The following is an 18,295-nucleotide window of genomic DNA, read 5'->3' on the forward strand; positions in this document are numbered from 1 at the left end:
CAAACCATCTGTCCCCCAAAGTACCACAGGTAACCAGTCGCACGGGATGGTGCTACACAAGATTCCGTTGATTTAAAAAATGAAGAATGAAAGAGGAGAGAGGGTGAAGGACAGAGAGAGAAGGGGATAGAGAGAGGAAAAAAGGTGGGAGGCAGACGGAAACAGAGCTGGAACAAGTGAGGAGCATCACGCGTGGTTAAAGAGAGTGGATGGAGAGAGAAGTAGTGGGAGAAGGGGAAGAGAGGAGTAGTGGGAGAAGGGGAAGAGAGGTGGAAGAGACTTGGAGAAAGGTAAAGAGGGTAAGAAAAGGAGAAGAGGCAGGGAAGGAGGACCGAGAGAGACAATACGATAGAGGGGCCAAGAAAGAGGTGGGCGACAGAGCCTGGGGGTCGAAGCGACTGTTAGAGAGACGTGTATTATTTTAGCGCCTAGTGCCTTTGGCTAAGCGCTGTACACAATGACTACTGCCATTTGTGTGTTGGTGCCCCTCCCACCTCGATCCTCAGTCCCTTGGGCCTTCTGTCTGGGGTTCTAGTCTGGGGGGGGAGAGGGGGCTCCGGCTCTTATATTATTTAGCCACTGACTGGGACTCCAGACAGAGTGACAGCCTCCTAGGAAGAGGGAGAGGGGTGGTGCTGGGAAGTGGGCAGAGAAGAAGCATCCTTGGAATAGAAGGCATGTCATGCCCTTCCCGTCAGCTGGTGAGCCATGCCAGGGGTGAGTCAGTGGCAGTCCGCACCGGGGCAGGCGTAGAATCTGCCTCCTTGCATCTCTCCTTCACCTCTCTGACCCGTCTCGCATCCCCTTGTAGGTCTGGCCCAGAGGCAGCTTTATTTTTTTTGGCGTCATGCAATAAAAAAATACATATTTACAAACATCAATTAAGTGGATTGCATTGGGCGCCTTCCTTAATTGGTCTGTACAACTGTCTTTCACGTGTTGCTCCCGCCCGCCACAGCCTCGGACAATGGGCCAGTCGGTAGGTGACAGCATTCAGCCTCTTCACCTGTGCACATCCGCCTAACAAGTAGTGCACTTCACTCCCATGACTTGTCAGATAATACTTGATTCAGACAGTGCTTTTTCCCCACTTTCTATTATTTTATGAATTTTGTAGTCCTTTTTTTCGCGTTTATACTGTATCTTCATCTTGCAGTAATTATTCGGGTGCAGTGGACCCCTGTTAACCGGTGGCCACTGCACCTGCTGCACAAATGATACATACACCGCAGCCGGTGCTAGCTGTAGCTCTCCTGCTGCCCGACAGAGGGAGCTTGGACTCAAGGCTGACTGACCTCGTTCCCTAGTTTGGGGATTGCTCTGAAAAAACAGAAGCGCCTGGAAGAAGCATTTATTTGCATTATTTATTGCAGCAAAGCGCTGGTTCTGTTGCCCCGCCGTCTTCCCACAACACCCCCCAGTTGCAGCGGGTTCTCACCTACTGGAACCGGTCCTGGTGCGTATTTCGTTTCCATGACAGCAGGATGTGGGCAACGGCATCTGAGTTACCGTGATAAACCACGATGAGTCTGTGTGGCAGGCACCTGAACTAGTGCATTCTGGGAGTTGTATTCCCACTTCAGTTAAACTGAACAGGTTTGACATGTACCTTAGCCAACGGGGTGTCCATGGACAGCCCCGTAAGAGCGCGAGGCCATGACACCCTCATGTTCCCCACTCCCAAGGGCCCCCCACTCCTGGCATAGAAACTGGCTCTTCTATTGACTGGGGAAGGAATTTTCACATCGTGGCAGGAAAAGGTGAGGGTCGAATGCCCTATCTTGCTCAGGAGTATTTTTTCACAGGGGGCAGAGCCAGGTTTTATTCACTGGACCCTTCTCGGCAGACCGAGGATGTGGTCGAGCACAGTTTTAAAGATGATGGCGCTGAGTAGAGTTTCTGTAGTGTGTTTACCTGAGTCAGAACCTGCCCTCCCTTCTTGTGCACGTGAGGTGACCTTTGCTCTTTCTGTGACCACTGACATGGCGCCTACGTCATCAGTCTCTCAGTAGAACCCCTGCTGGCAGTGTTGTTGTCACAGTAGTCTCACCCCTCCCCCACCTGATGGCTGTCCACGTCTCGACACTACCACCCCCCCCCCACACCCACATACGTGCAAAAACCATCGTGAGAAAAGGTCCCATGTTCCCAGTGCCTCGCCTTTCAGTGGATCCTTCTATTCGTGCCACAACTAATACTGCCCCCCAGTGTCCGTGGCATTAAATGTGTATGTGTCCTCGGATGATGTAAGTTTTCATCTTATGCAATGATCTATCTCAGTTGTAAAGCGCTCTAACGCCTGTGGGCAATATCCACGCTATATATAAATAATTAAATGAATAAATAAATAAATAGAGGATCTCTCTTCCGGCCCACAAGCTTAGCCTCAGGGTGTAACCCCTTCACTGCTCTTTGTGGGGGCAGTGGGGCTTCTCAGACCATTATTACATTCAGCCAACAAGAGCTTGTATGTTGACTATCCCATGTAACTATCGATCACTATGGATGTCTCTGGAAATGAGCAAAAGAGATATTTAATGCAAGTTAGTAATGTACTTGGAAGCCAAACAGATTGTTTCAGTATACCTCTGGCACAGAGTGGTGTCTAGCAGAATCACTTCATGTATTGGTCAACTTCAGGGAAAAGTTAATGACCACTCAACCTGAGGGTGGTTGTTTCCAAAAACGTTTTCCCAAGTTGGTGTTGTCTTACACAAACTAAGTAGATAAGTGACCCCTTCCTTGAGTCACAGCTTGTTCTATTTGGAAAAGTTACAGTTAACTGCATCACAAAATTATTCCCATGCTACCACTGTAGCTACTCTCAGAAATCTAATTTCTCTGTGCTTTCCTATTAACATCTGTTCCCGTTGCTAAGTTAGATGTCTGTAACAATCCTTTACCCACATGCTACAAAAAGGAATTTAAAAGCACACTGTAGGACACCAGAAATCCCTACACAGTTATCCATTTTATAATAAAGAAGGACTAATTTCCTTATCTAATGCCAGTTCCCATGAGTTATTCCAAATGACTTGTGACTCTATAGAAGATACCCATGTTGGTTAAAGGCAAGTAACCTTTTCTACAGTAATTTGTTCTTTTTTGCATTATGCTTAAACTTTGTGGTGTGTTGAAAACAGCAGATTTTAAAACCTAAAATCACGTTGCCGTGTTTGTGATGTTGGTCTGTTTTCTAAGAGTACAGTTATCATAGAAAAGAAAAACACTTTAAACACCTTTTTCCTTTTTCTTGCTGTTTATGTTCATGTTGTCCTTGATAATTACAAATGCCTTTTCCTGTAGGTGCTCAGATGACCATTATGAGCCAAGCTTGTGCTGAGAGGTGCCACATCATGCGGCTGGTCGACCGAAGGTGGGCAGGAATTGCAAAGGGTGTGGGCACACAAAAGATCATCGGCAGGGTTCACCTAGGTTAGTGCTTAATGATGCATATATGCTTTAGCTCTTAACATCTTGGGCCTTTTCTTTTTATTGATGATTAGTATTGAAAGTGTAATAATTTTTCATATTTTAGAATTTTGAGGGGAGAGAATTGAAACGTGTCAGAATATAATCTTCAGTCTTACCCATAACCAGCTTTTTAAACTTTGAAACTTTACAGCACATGTTTCTGGCAGGACACTTCATGCCTCTAGTTGCAGATCTAGCTGTGTTTTTGAATGAGATTGTCTTAATGCCGGCAGCAACAAAAGTAGAACAGGAACTGGCTTTCGTTGGGATGCATACACCACCTGGCTTGGAAATTGTTTTAGTAGTGAGAACAAGATGAGCAAAGCCTGTAAGGAGCGGGGTAGGGTTGGGTGGCATGGGAGGTTGTTTGTTTTTCTTTTCCAAGTAACAACAAGCATTTACAATGCAACGGTTTTGCCTTTGTAAAAGTTAGAGCTATTGGCATTGTAAATGACAAATTTTTTATTTATGCGTTCGTTTTGAAAACAGATAAATAAATGGCATTGTCATTTACAATGGCAATAGCCTAATCTCTCGCAAATGCCACACACACCCACCCACAGAGAGCCCCCCCACACAGAGCCCCTCCACACAGAGCCTCCCCACACACACACACACAGGGCCCCCCCACACACACCCACACAGGGCCCCCCCACACACACCCACACAGTGCCCCCCCACACACACCCACACAGAGCCCCCCACACACACCCACACAGAGCCCCCCCACACACTGCGAGCCCCCCCACACACAGAGCACCCCCTCACACTGCGAGCCCCCCCCCCACACACTGCGAGCCCCCATCCACACACTGCGAGCCCCCATCCACACACTGCGAGCCCCTAGAGAGTAAAATACATAGGGCCTGTGCAATGAGTAAACAACACCAACTCCCCCCCCCCCCTCTTCCAGAAAGATGCCACGGAGGTGTTATCTGTTAGCAAATACCCCGGATCGAACCAAGGACCGTGGCTCTAAAGGAAAACGCTTTCCTTGGCTGATTTCTGCGGCCATCAGAGAGCTCCGGCTAGGCTAATGCAGGCGCGACCTGGTCTTAGTCTAATGTATTCTATTGGAATTAACTCGACAGGTGATCAGAGGGCATGACACCCAAAAACCACCAAGCAAATACATAGCAATATTACATTTGTGAACGCTTTGAGCAACGCTCACAGGTAATTTAAGACAACACACAAAGCAAATGTTAAACTCTGTCTCGCACTTTTAAAATAAGATTTTTTTCTTTTTTAACATTCGGTGTAGCTAGTAGACTCGACACGTGGTCACTACTAATGCAGTAATCGTCTCTTTGTCACAATCGGTAGGTTATTCAATGGAGATGAAAATAATGGACTATTCAGATGCTTTTCAGGCACACCGTCAAGAGCTCTGCCTATCAGAACTCCATTATTTCACTGCAGATAACCAGGAGATCTCTTGTGGTAAGGCCAGCAAAATAACATGGAACGTTGGGGGGGTGGAGGGGATGTAACAGAAACAAACATGCCTGACTGTCGACTTTACAATTAACCCAACAGAAGAACTTTAGAGAAAAAAAAATAAGGTAGGAAATTCAACAAGGCCTAGTTTGTTAATCCATGCTTCCTAAATCCCAGATCAAAATTTCTCGATGGCTAATTCTGGAAATCAATCTAAGTTGGCCGAAAGTAATCTGCTGCAAAGGTACTTGAACGCTCGGAGTACAGGACCAAAAAGCCAACACTGAGGGAAACAAGAAATATAAGACGGCATAACAAGGGAAAAAACACAGCGAGGTAAGAAACATTAAATCTACCAGACCAAAGCGAATAGTGCAGCAAAAAGATAATGAAAGCACCTAGAACTCGGACAGACTCTGACTCACCTGAAGGGCTGAGGCCTGACCTGCAGCTTCAGAGGCATGCGCGAGACAGGCAGGGGCAGGTCAAGGCTAGCAAGGCAGGCAGGGGCTTTAGTTATAATTCAAATTATTATGGCCGGCAGTGGCGGCTGGTGACATTTGAAAGTGGTGTGGCGGAAAAGTTTGGGATGAGTTGCTGGTAGCGAGCGATCTCAACCGTCATAAGGGGTATTCGGGGGGATGCCCCTTGCGAAAAGTTTGAAAAAAGAGTCGGCAAATGGTGAGTTTTCAAGCAAATTTGAGGAAGCAAGTAGGTTAATAAATCACTATATAAAACTGAAAAATAAACATGTTATTGCAATATGTAAAGCCTTTAGATATATTGCAGTAAGTACTAATTAACACATAATGACATGCAACACAGTCGCTGCCATTCATTCCAGTCCAACAAAAATAAAATGTACAACTATTTTTCCGAAGATATTCTATGACTTCCTGCAAGTAAAAAGCCACTTCAGTTCTGCATCTTATAATGGTAACGCATAAATTATAGTATACAGTTCAGATGACAACTGCAAACTCCCTGGCCTGGTCACAAGGGTTGCATCAAACACTAGGCTAGGCCCTCTTGGGGGATTTTCCTTTCCAAATGTTGACACTTACACAGACTGCAACCTAAGGCTAGACATGCTTCATTCCATTGCCAATCTGCTCTGTTGTCCACCTTAACAGGCCCCGTGTTCATGCCCAAAAAAATTACTTCAATGTATTGCTTACATTTGGGAGGGGCTGGAAAGGCTGCTTTCCCCAAAGCCATTTGTCAGGCCATAAACTCGGAGCTCAGGATGAACATGAGCCGTAAACTACTTTTTACATTTGTGGAATGCATGGAGGCATATGTCGAACGTGAAAATATTTCTTGCAAACAATTCAGTTTTCAAAGGAAACAAATTGCCCATTCATCATGTTGCACATCAAAAATCCATAAAAATACCCCTGCATGATGCTCCTGCATCATGCTTCATTGCAAGAAACCAACACATTGCAGCTGCGCTAAGTTTACTATTTGGCGCTTCTTCACAATGACCACTGCACTAAACTCGTGGATCGATGCTGCTGTCTATGCCTATACAAAAAGTCTTATGTACATTACTCCTTCATTAGACCTTTTACACCACACCCATGCATAATAGCCCTGTGCACGATAGATCTGTAAATGTCCCTAGGACGTCGAACTCGTACAGTGCTGCTCTACATAACACTGCCCTGTACATTAATCTTCAGCCCAATGGTTTTATACAAAAAGAACACAACAATGCCTCATAAACAGGCCTCGATGCAGAGCCAACGCAACATGTCCTCTCACACAAGTGCAATATGGCTATGCCCTCTCACAAAGTGCTCTCACACTACCCCCTGCAAGGTATCCCTTCCCACCGCCCCTGCAGAGAGCCTCCTGCATGGATCTCCAGTTTGGAAACACTTCCTTAGGGTGTCTGCACGCGGTCCCTCACTGGAAGCTGCACAGATGGAGGCCGGCAGCGATGGATACTGGTGGGGCACGTGAGGGGAAGGGAATTTCTTATCTTCCCGCGTATGCTGCGTCATCCTGTGTGGTATGCCACCAATCGTCCCTCTTTGCTACTTTCATTCAAAACTGGGACTAGATAAAACTGAGATCTGCTAAACATATGTGTGAGGGCTCAAGATCTGATGCCACTTGTGAGGTCACTGACTGAGGTCATGAGTTGTGATGCCACTTCCTGTGATGTCACATCCTGCGAAGCCATGTGCTATGTCACACGCCATGATGTCACTTTTAAACTGCCGAACTTGCTTCTTTTTTTTTTTTAGGACTTGTGACCTTCAGTGGGAACACTTACGTCTAAGGGACACAATGTTACATCAGCATACCCCAGGGACAGCAAGTTAGTTTACTCTATGGGGGATGATGCTGTTGATTCAGTGGTGTATGGGGAATTATGCTATTGATTCAGTGGCGGATGCATCTGGGGAGCACCGTCCCTCTTTCTCTGGTCCTCCGAGGTTGCCCTTCCTTCTAGTCCTTTGGTTGCGGCATTGAGTGATGGGGCTGATGTGTATGTAATTGGAGGGGTGGGACCTGCTGTCTAATAGTTCACTCACTGTAGGCATGTTAATTACCAATCTTGCTGTGTATTTTTATGGGGGTGGGTTTCTGTGCAGATGGGACTGTATTGCTTCAACTATCCACTTGCTGTGGCTTTGCTGTCAATCATTGTGTACTTAAATTACGAGGACACGAACGGGGGGAGGGGGGCGGGAGAGGACACGGACGGGGGGCGGGAGAGGACACGGACGGCGGGAGACAAATGACTGAAAGAAACGCTGGCTCCAAGCACGCTATTAAGGAGCAAAGTGCTAACAAAAAAAGTTCAATAGTTGAGAGTCCACAGAGAAGGCACCTCGAATGGTGGGTCCTCTAGCCTTAGCGGTACGGGGGCGGAAACGGGAGCCGAGGCAGCGGTAGGGGGGCGGGAACGGGGCCGGGAGACACAGAGAGCGACTCGAAATTGTTTTTTTGCAGACTTTCTGATGTTTATTTGATATATGTGTAAAGCAAGTTTTATTCCCCCCCCCCCCCGAAATTAGATGATTTAATTCATGAAGAAGGACAGACAGCTACAAACCAAAGGTACGCGACCAGTGGAAAGCACGCTACAATCATATATGTATGCAATGCACTACCGAGGTTGTAACACAACGAGATGTGGCCATACGTATAAAAGTCCTTGTTTTTTTTTTTTAAAAAGAGACGAAAATAGTTACAGTTAGGATCTTTTTTTCTGCTTTTCAGCATTTTTGGCAGTCGTCTGGAAGGGGGTTTATTTGCTTGTTTTGCGTTACATAAATATCGACTCACTAGCCCATCGCCTGCCCCGGTGTTTTAGGAGTACAGAGGACAGCGCTTGGCACGTCGTTTCTGAAGTTATTATGTTAAAGCTTCTACGCACATCAATCACACTTACCTCATCTGAATCTTGGCCGTTCATTTCTCTGTTTATTGGAATTTTCAAGACGAATTTCAGAGCGTCCCCTGAAACCGTATAACGGATTAGGAGGAGCACTCACCTAGTACGAACACGGAGAAAGTAAACAACTAGGCTAGGCAGACAAACTCGAAAAACTCCGCCTCTATAATTATCCGGAATGTAACGGGCTCTTACACCTGCCAGCCCCGACCTATTGTGCATCTCCTGCACCTCATTCAGTCTGGAATTAACCGGGCACTTTCGGAGCAGAGATGATGCTCTAGAGCGCATGCTCAGTGTAACACTTTCAACCTGAACATGCGTAGTGGCAATATGGTGCATCATTGCACCCCTCGCTGTCCTGTACACGTTTTCCGCCTCCCTCCCGCCGTCCGTGTCCTCGCCCCCCCTCCTCCCGTTGACCGTGCGACCCATTACCGAGCACGCAAAGGAATGAATAATCAGCAACATTTTTCAAGCTTCTTCTGAACTTGAGACTTCGATATGTGGTAATTAACCTTCTTGGTTCGACAGTTGCTCAGAAGAGATGAGTCTTGGAGCTTCTTGTAGTATAGGATGGCTTTAATTTGAAGAGAGGCTGGGGCAGAATGGTGATGAATTGACGTGTCACTGGTAACACATTTAACCAAAAGTTTGAATGTTGATTTACAAATGTTCTACAGATATGAGATTAGAGAGAAGGCACCTCGAATGGTGGGTCCTCTAGCCTTAGCGGTACGGGGGCGGGAACGGGAGCCGAGGCAGCGGTAGGGGGGCGGGAACGGGGAGACACAGAGAGCGAGGCAGTGGTAGGGGGGCGGGAACGGGAGCCGAGGCAGCGGTAAAAAGCAACAAAAACGGGTAGAGGAGTGACGAGTGCATACAGCGGGACCTGGCCACGGGCAGCGGAAGCATTTACGGCCGGAAACACGGGGGGGAGGGGCGGGAACGGGGCACACACGGGCAGCGGGAGGGGGGCGGGATATCAAATAAAAATGCAGAGCACTGACCTGGACTTCGTGGAGCATAGAGAAGTAGACGGGCCTTCGGCGGAATGAGAGAACACGCCCTGACAAAAAAAAAAAAAAAGAACACGCCCACCGCCGAGATGAGCGCACAGAGGGGCGGAGAGGGAAAAAATCACGGGAACGCCCTCGAATCTGGTCCGGCCTTTGACGGACAGATCCGGCTCCCAATGGCTAGCCTCCATTTATGGAGCTAGCCAATGGGAGGAGGGGGCGAGGAGGGGGCGGGATACCCGACCCAACAGAGAAACATAAGGATTTTGCTAGCGCATGCGTACTTCGTACGCATTGCCAGCAAAACCTAAAAAGGAACATCCTCCTTTGCAATCGGTCTTCAGTGACTCAACAGTTAATGGAATTTGTCGCGCACAACTGTTGCCATGGCACCCACATTAAATACATCACACAGTTAGAAATTAATCTTCTTTTCTCAAGAAGTACCCTTTTAATCTGTGCTCTGGTGGGTAAATGCCCACAAATAACCCTGTGGTTGATACTCTAAAAGCCTTGGGATAAGCACTGTCACATCTGCTTTTCCATCGTACCTACTGTCCATTGTGAGCATGTGCTCTGAAGTTTAGGTCTCTACATTGTATTAGTTTGTTAGGTTAATGACTGAAGCATTTTGGTGTTACAGTGGTGCTCGCATCTTATTTTGGGGCTGTGAGCTTAGAGATGTGATATGAGCTGAGGCTGAGCTTCCATAAGGCCCAAGCAATATTAAAGTGGGGACCAGAGGAATTCCTGTCTGCTCTTAGTAGCCTAGTTCAAGACAATTACGAAAATAAAGATTGTAAATCGTTCAAACCAATTTGATTAAAAAAAAAAAGGTAAAATGCCTCAGCAATTAAGGAAATTTGGTGTCGAACCTCAGATTGAATTTTGGTTGCTTTGTGTAATAACAGCTTTTGCCCAGCACATATATTTTTCTTTCATTGGTGAGTGGCAGTGAAGTCGTTTTTAGCTTTGAAAGGAATACAAATAAATATATAATAATAAATGACCACAAAGGTCTGATGCTCTAGCTAGGAAATCTAAACAAGCTATTCCTCCACAGCAGGTGATCCAAAAGTTATATCACAAAAAAGAATTAAAAAAGTGGGGACTCCATATCAAATTCACCAATACCCTCCAAACCCCAACTTAAATTTTTTTTTTTTACAGGACTGGTAAACCAAAATAGAAGAAAGTGATAAAAGTACACGGAAAGCAATACATTTAAACATACTTTCTTTAAAAAAAAAATTAATAAGCAGAACATTAGTCCATTTAAAATTAACACATATTTTCCCCTCCTGTCACCCACAAAAATACTATTATTTAACTACATCTTAAATCTATATAGTATTACTAAGATGTTCAACCCATTACAAACGTAAGACTTCGCATTAATTATTTAACAAGCACCACATGTGTCCTACACTAGTTTAAAAAAACACACACTAACCTACTATTATTATATGCTAACCAGTAAATCTCCAAACAAGTATTGGTGCTTAAAATTGCTAAAACTACACCTAGCCAACCTATTTGAATCAGACACACAAAATTGGTTATCTTACTTGGTCTGACAAAACTGGAACCTGCAGCTCTCTCGCTCACTTCTATAGCCATAGTCCATTAAGCATGCCATATACATTTTTGTATAGTTAATTCGCTAAATGCTTAGAAATAGTAAAAAAATTGGAATGATAAAATTGACAGTTGTTCCTACAACTCCCCAAACACTGGGGAAATTTCAGCTGTTTGGCTTGGGGGTATTTGCTATTCCAACACAATTCTCACAAACATTGGAGAAAGTTCAAACATTGGATGGGGTAAGGCGTGTTGTACCTCTTGTCCCATAAACTTGAGGGAAAGAGCATATACTGGAGGCAGTTTTCAAAATAATATTTAAATTCAGTCACACAAACATTGTGAAAAATGTAAAAAAAAATTGAATGAGGATGCAGAGATACATTCATAATTCCTAACCCAAAATAGAAGTTTAAAGGGTTTTCTTTAAATTGCAGTTTAAGTTTAAACATATTTTCAAAGCAAAATCAAAACCTCATATATTTTTGAAAATCTTCAAATCAAAAGAAGTTATACAAGAAATGTAATTAAAAAAAATTAAAATTGTTTAAATATCTGCCACCAAAAAACTGCCCCAAAATGTAATTGTATATTAAAAAAACATTAATTACACTTGAAGAGCCCCAAAAACACAGTTTACCTGAGCGGACACAAAAATGAAGGTCTCTTACTCTCTTTCTCACTTCACACCCAATCCCGAAGAAGCTGGAAAACCTATGTTAATTCACAGTCCAGAAATGCATGCCAAGCACACTTCCACCATGTGAACTGTTCGCTCTGCATTATCTAATGCACAGACGTGGACACTGTTAACATGCATTAAAGCCTGTAAAGCATACTAGGATTTTAAGTTTCCTAGAAAAGTGTGCCTGAACATGACCGCAGGGTCCGCCCAAAAAAAAAACATGCTTGGGGTGCTCTCATTATTTATCATGGGCACATCAGTACATACCTGTGCATAGAACCTGAGAGATTATTGCACAAAAGCATAAAGTGTATCTGGGCAAAATCATTGTTGTAGTGCTTCTATTCGCTATTGAAACTTGGCTCAGTTTCGCAACTTGGTGCATAGCTAACTCCATGATTTGCCCTCAATGTAGGGCAATCAAGAGCCCATTCATGAAAAGGTTAAGCTTAGGACCAGGGAAAGAAGAGTTGCATGTTAATGGAATAAAAAACGTTCTTGAGGTCCTCAAATCCCATTAACAAGCAACTCCGTTTGAATGAGACACATTTGATCTGATACAACCTGGAATACTGCAGAAGCATTCTCAATGTCTCCACTCAAAAACATGCCTTTAAAGTGGAGTAGTAGTTAAGCCCTGGTTTACAAGGTCTCCTTTTTCTTAGAAGGAACTTTGTGTTCGAGGCATATGGGCTGCAGATGGTACATTTATGAATAGATCGCCATCTGGTGTTGGGCTCGGATGATTGCACTTGTTTTTCTTTTGGAGAAGTCTTTTGTCGTCACAAGACCGATGACTCCTCCTTTGGGTGCTAGTGCGCATGGGCATCGGCTCCATCCTTAGATTGTTTTTTTCCGCCATCGGGTTCGGATGAGGATCGAAGCGCTCCAGATCTACTTCGAGACGAGTTATATTTCGTCGCGTATTCCCTTTCCAATTCGACGGTATTGTTATCGAGCGCGAGTACATTTCCATTTCGACGCGCTTCGACGTCAAAAACAAAATTTCCAACTTCTACGTCGACGAGACCGGGAGGCCTATCTCGACGTAGTCCAGCCCGGAGTCCATGGAAAGGACTCCATTCAAAAAATGTCCAACGTGTGGTGCTAAGTTCCCACACAAGGACCTACACGAGGTGTGCAACCTCTGTTTATCACCTGAACACAAATCCAGGGACTGTGAAGCCTGCGCGGCATTCTCCTCCAAATCGACGATTAGAAACCGTCGAGCCCGAAGACAGAATGCGTCGAGAATGCAGTCAGAGGCAATCCCAGAGCTGTTCGAGGCCCAGCATCCCGAAGAGGAAGAAGAAGAGGAGGACGAGTCGGGGTCGGAAGCGGACGAGTCTGACGTAGAAGAAATCGCCGTTCATCAAACCGTGAGTGACGACGTCCCTTTACCAAAAAACCGACCCCGCTCGGTGTCGACCCCGCCTTCGAGCCCGGTCAGACAACCGAAAAGAGTTTCCGACGCCCCGCCTTCGGGCTCGGCAACGAAACCGAAACACTCGGCCTCCCACCATGTTGGATCCGAGAAGCGGTCCACTTCCACTTCGACATCGACACCGAAGCTCCATACCAAGGAAAGCTCGAAGTCGAAGCATTACATGTCAAAACCGAAACAGGCTTCGACGTCAGACTCCCTCGCCACCGAAAATATCGGATCCGAACAAACTTTCGGTGCCGAAAACACAAGTTGACAGTCGGAAGCAAAAGCACCTTTCGGAACCAAAAACTTCGGTACCGACACAGGAGCATCAAGCAGATCCAAACCAAAAAACTTTATTTATTGATCCGCAAACTGGCAAGGTGGTGACTAAACTACCTAAAAAGAGGAAGAATGAACAGTTGGACGACAAAGCTCCTCCTCCTAAGAAGAGAACAATGGGGACAAATACAACTCCTCCCATTTCTCCACAACCTAGAGACACATCCTTTTCTCCTCTTCCTCACACTCTGCCAGCTATTCCTTTACATGCGGAACCTCAAATAGAGGATTTCCTTTTAGAAACACTACCTGCTGCACAAAGAACATCAGGAACACTACCAATGCTTAAGGGTCTCCTCAATCACACATCAGAAATATTCAAAGACCCTGTGAGGGCTAGAGTACTAAACCCAAGAATTGATAAAAAATATAAGGCAGAATATTTATCAAGGGACAGATACCTCTAGACTCGCTAGTAGTCACAAACGCTCGTAAAAGAGCAAACTCATTAACTACAGGAGAAGCTCCTCCTCCTGACAAGGAGTCCAAGTTAATAGATGCCTCTGGCAAAAGAGTAGCATCCCAAGCGGCAAACAGCTGGCGCATAGCTAATACGCAAGCGCTACTTGCACGTTATGATAGAGCTCATTATGATGAGTTAGAAAAACTCATTACACATCTCCCTAAAGAACATCAAAAAAAGGCAGATCAACTCATACAAGAAGGGAAGATAATAACCAACACTTCTATTAAGTGTGCCTTAGACGCAGCAGACACTGCAGCAAGATCCATAAACACCAGTATCATGTTAAGAAGACATGCATGGCTCAGAGTTCAAACAAGAGGTACAAACATCCTTATTGAACCAGCCTTTTGATGGGAGAACACTTTTCGGCTCAGGCACGGATGAAGCGTTAGAAAAGATGAAGAAAGATACAGAAACGGCCAAGTCAATGGGAGCATTGCAACAGCCAGCTCAAAGGGGTTCCTTTCGTAGGTCCACCTATAGAGGCGGATCAAAGAATACAGGCACAAGCCAGCTATCAACCTCTTTTACACCAACATCACCCAAAGGTAATTCTAGAGGCAATTACAGAGGTAACAACAACAACGGTAGAGGTCGCGGAAATAACAACTACCGCAACTCTCCTACCCCAAAACAGTGACTTCATACAGCTCCCCCCAGACCATATAACACCGGTCGGGGGACGCCTATCACAGTTCCTACCTGTCTGGGAAAAAATCACATCAGACAGGTGGGTGAGACAGATTATCAAACATGGTTATTGCCTGGAACTCACAGCTACCCCACCAAACATCCTCCCCAAACAGCGTCCAATGAGTCAAGATCATCGAACACTGTTAAAACAGGAAGTGCTATCACTACTACAAAAGCATGCCATAGAGAAGGTTCCACAACATCAACAGAGAACACGGGTATACTCTCTATACTTCCTAATTCCCCCCAAAAAAGGGTCTCTAAGGCCAATACTAGACCTCCGACCTCTCAATGCATACATAAATTCGGAACATTTCCACATGGTCACGCTCCAACAAGTACCTCCTTTACTGAAGAAAGGGGACTTTCTTTCTACACTGGATCTAAAAGACGCTTACTTTCATATCCCAATTCACAAAGCCCACAGGAAATACCTCAGGTTTGTTGTAGAAGGACAACATTATCAATTCAAGGTCCTTCCGTTTGGGGCACAACAGCACCAAGGGTGTTCACAAAATGCCTAGCAGTGTTTGCAGCTCACCTAAGAAGACAACAAATACATGTCTTCCCTTACTTGGACGACTGGCTAATAAAAGCCAAGTCACAAGAAGAATGTCTTCAAAACACACAAAAGACAATTCAGTTACTGCACCAGCTAGGGTTTACGGTGAAATACACAAAATCCCACCTACAACCAAACAAGGTTCAACAATATCTAGGGGCTACTATAGACACAAACAAAGCCAAAGTATACCCCAATCCAGTCAGGATTCAAACAATGATATCATTGATTCAAAGGTTTCAACCACAACACTCACTAACAGCACAAGTGTTCGTGCAATTATTAGGTATGATGTCATCTTGCATCCTGCTAATACCATATGCCAGACTACAAATGCGTCCGCTGCAAGAATGTTTAGCAACACAGTGGAATCAGGCTCAAGGTCAGATTACAGATCTGGTGTTGGTAGACGACCGCACACACCGCTCTCTGAACTGGTGGAACACAACAAACATTTCCAAGGGGCGGTCGTTCCTAGAACCAATTCCACAAGTGATACTAACAGCGGATGCATCGCTCACCGGATGGGGAGCGCATATGGACAAATATACAGTACAGGGAAGATGGAATGTACAGGAGAAAAGACTGCACATCAATCATCTAGAACTACTAGCAGTGTTTCTAGCATTAAAAGCCTTTCAAATGCAGATTCTCAACAAAGCAGTCCTGATCAGAACAGACAACATGACAGCAATGTATTATATTCAAAAACAGGGGGGGACGCACTCTCTCCAACTATCCAGACTAGCGCAGGAAATTTGGAGATGGGCCATTCCTCAGAACATCTATCTGTTAGCCGAACACCTACCAGGAGTTCAAAATCAGATAGCAGACATCTTAAGCAGACAGTCAGAACAAATACAGGAATGGGAACTGCACGAACAAATACTTCAGCCATTCTTCCAAAGATGGGGACAACCAGAGATAGATCTTTGCGACTCATCAGAATGCAAAATGCCAAAGCTTCGCATCCAGGTACCCACACCACCTGTCGCAGGGCAATGCATTATGGATAAATTGGTCCAACAAATTTGCATACGCTTTTCCCCCTCTCCCACTAATTCCATTAGTGGTTCGAAAACTGCAACAACATTTAATGACCATGATACTAGTAGCACCCATGTGGGCACGACAGCCGTGGTTTACCACGCTCCTGCAACTCTCACAGGTGCCACACCAAAAATTAAAAATTTTACCCATGCACCTTACACAGAACCATGGAGAAATAATGCACCTAGATCCCAAACAACTGAACCTAGCGATCTGGCTCCTGAAGTCCTAGAATTTGGATACTTAGATTTATCTCCAAACTGTATGGAGATCATTAAGCAAGCAAGACGTCCCACCACCAGAGCATGCTATGCGGTAAAGTGGAAAAGGTTTGCTGTATACTGTAACAGTAACAACATCAACCCTCTGGACGCATCAACAAAAAATATATTATTTGCTACTTACTACACTACCAGCAATGTAACCTTGCTTACACCTCCATTAGAGTACATCTTGCAGCATACCTGCAAAATAGGCAACATCTATCCCTATGTAGAGTGCCAGCAATTAAAGCCTTCATGGAAGGCCTCAAAAGAGTCATTCCACCAAGATTACCACCTTCCCCGGTCTGGAATCTCAACATAGTACTCACCAGACTAATGGGACCACCTTTCGAACCTATGCATAGGTGTGAAATACAATTCCTTACATGGAAGGTGGCATTCCTTATATCCATTACCTCCCTCAGGAGAGTGAGCGAATTACAGGCATTGACAATACAAGAACCATTCCTACAGTTACACCAGAATAAAGTGGTTCTTAGAACAAACCCAAAATTCTTGCCTAAAGTAATTTCAGCATTCCACATCAATCAACCATTGGAACTACCAGTCTTTTTCCCAAAACCACAGACGGTAGCAGAGAGAGCCCTACATACATTAGATGTCAAAAGGGCAATATTGTATTACATAGAAAGAACACAAACATTCAGGAATACCAAACAACTATTTGTAGCGTTTTCCCCAACACATAAGGGCAATCCTATCTCTAAAGCAGGCATTGCCAGGTGGATTGTAAAATGTATACAAATATGTTACATAAAAGCAAAGAGAACACTAACTGTTCCTCCTAGAGCTCATTCTACACGTAAACTAGGGGCATCTATGGCATTCTTAGGAAACGTTCCCCTAGATGACATATGCAAAGCAGCAACTTGGTCTACACCACATACCTTCACAAAACACTACTGTGTTGATGTGCAGGCAACACAACAAGCCAGAGTGGGCCAAGCTGTACTAAAAACTTTATTTCAAACTGTTGCAACAGACACTGGTGACCACCGCTAGGGAGGTAACTGCTGTATAATCTATTCATAAATGTACCTTCTGCAGCCCATGTAAATGTAAATGTGCTGGATTTGTAAAGCGCACGGCTGCCCGTGAGCTTCCCGGCGCTTGCTTAGGGAACCCGTCCTGGTATTCCCCTGTGAGAAACCCCGGCAGGGTGTCCACAAGGTGAAAGCCAGGTATCCCGCCGCGAGGGGCCGTAGTGGAGATTAAGCAAGCTATTGCCCAGAGTCGCAGAGTGTGACCCCGTGAGTTGAGTAGGCACCAGAGCGAGAATTGTCGAGTCCGTGGAATTTTTTGAGCCTGAGACCTGCCGAGGCGGGGAATCGAACCCTGGTCCACGGTCGATCTCAGCTTCCGGGTCTGCCGCCTCTAACCACTGAGCCACGCTTCTCCACCCACTGAGCCACGCTTCTCCACTGCCTTGAACGGAATATGCTACTTACCAGTACTTACCAGTATGCATCTGTTCTTGGCATAGAGGGCTGCAGAGTGGTACATGCCCTCCCTGCCTCCCCGGAAACCTGTATCTGTTCCAACACTATCTTATTTAGATACACTTACATGGGCATCTCTTTCTCCTATTCTATTATACTACTCCATCTAACCCTACTATGGCAAAACAATCTAAGGATGGAGCCGATGCCCATGCGCACTAGCACCCAAAGGAGGAGTCATCGGTCTTGTGACGACAAAAGACTTTTCCAAGAGAAAAACGAGTGCAATCATCCGAGCCCAACACCAGATGGCGATCTATTCATAAATGTACCACTCTCCAAGAACAGATGCATACTGGTAAGTAGCATATTCCTTCGGGATTACCCTGCCAAAGAGTGTATGGTATCTGTTTGTGAGACGA

At 45.2% G+C, this 18,295-nt stretch overlaps 1 protein-coding gene across 4 annotated transcripts in view; it reads left to right on the top strand.

Annotated features, from left to right (window-relative positions):
- The window catches only part of LOC144754594 (protein DDI1 homolog 2-like), a 127,710-nt gene that overhangs the window by 96,763 nt on the left and 12,652 nt on the right, over positions 1-18,295 (top strand). For all 4 annotated transcript variants that reach the window (XR_013594748.1, XR_013594747.1, XM_078642585.1 and 1 more), the window contains exon 6: positions 3,307-3,435. Coding sequence is in view for 2 of the 4 variants with exons in the window: in XM_078642585.1 (XP_078498711.1) it covers positions 3,307-3,435 (129 nt within the window). In the remaining 2 variants the exon portion in view is untranslated. The remainder of the gene's footprint in view (positions 1-3,306; positions 3,436-18,295) is intronic.

The sequence above is a fragment of the Lissotriton helveticus genome, chromosome 5_1 (assembly GCF_964261635.1).
Source record: "Lissotriton helveticus chromosome 5_1, aLisHel1.1, whole genome shotgun sequence".
NCBI classification, from domain to species: domain Eukaryota; kingdom Metazoa; phylum Chordata; class Amphibia; order Caudata; family Salamandridae; genus Lissotriton; species Lissotriton helveticus.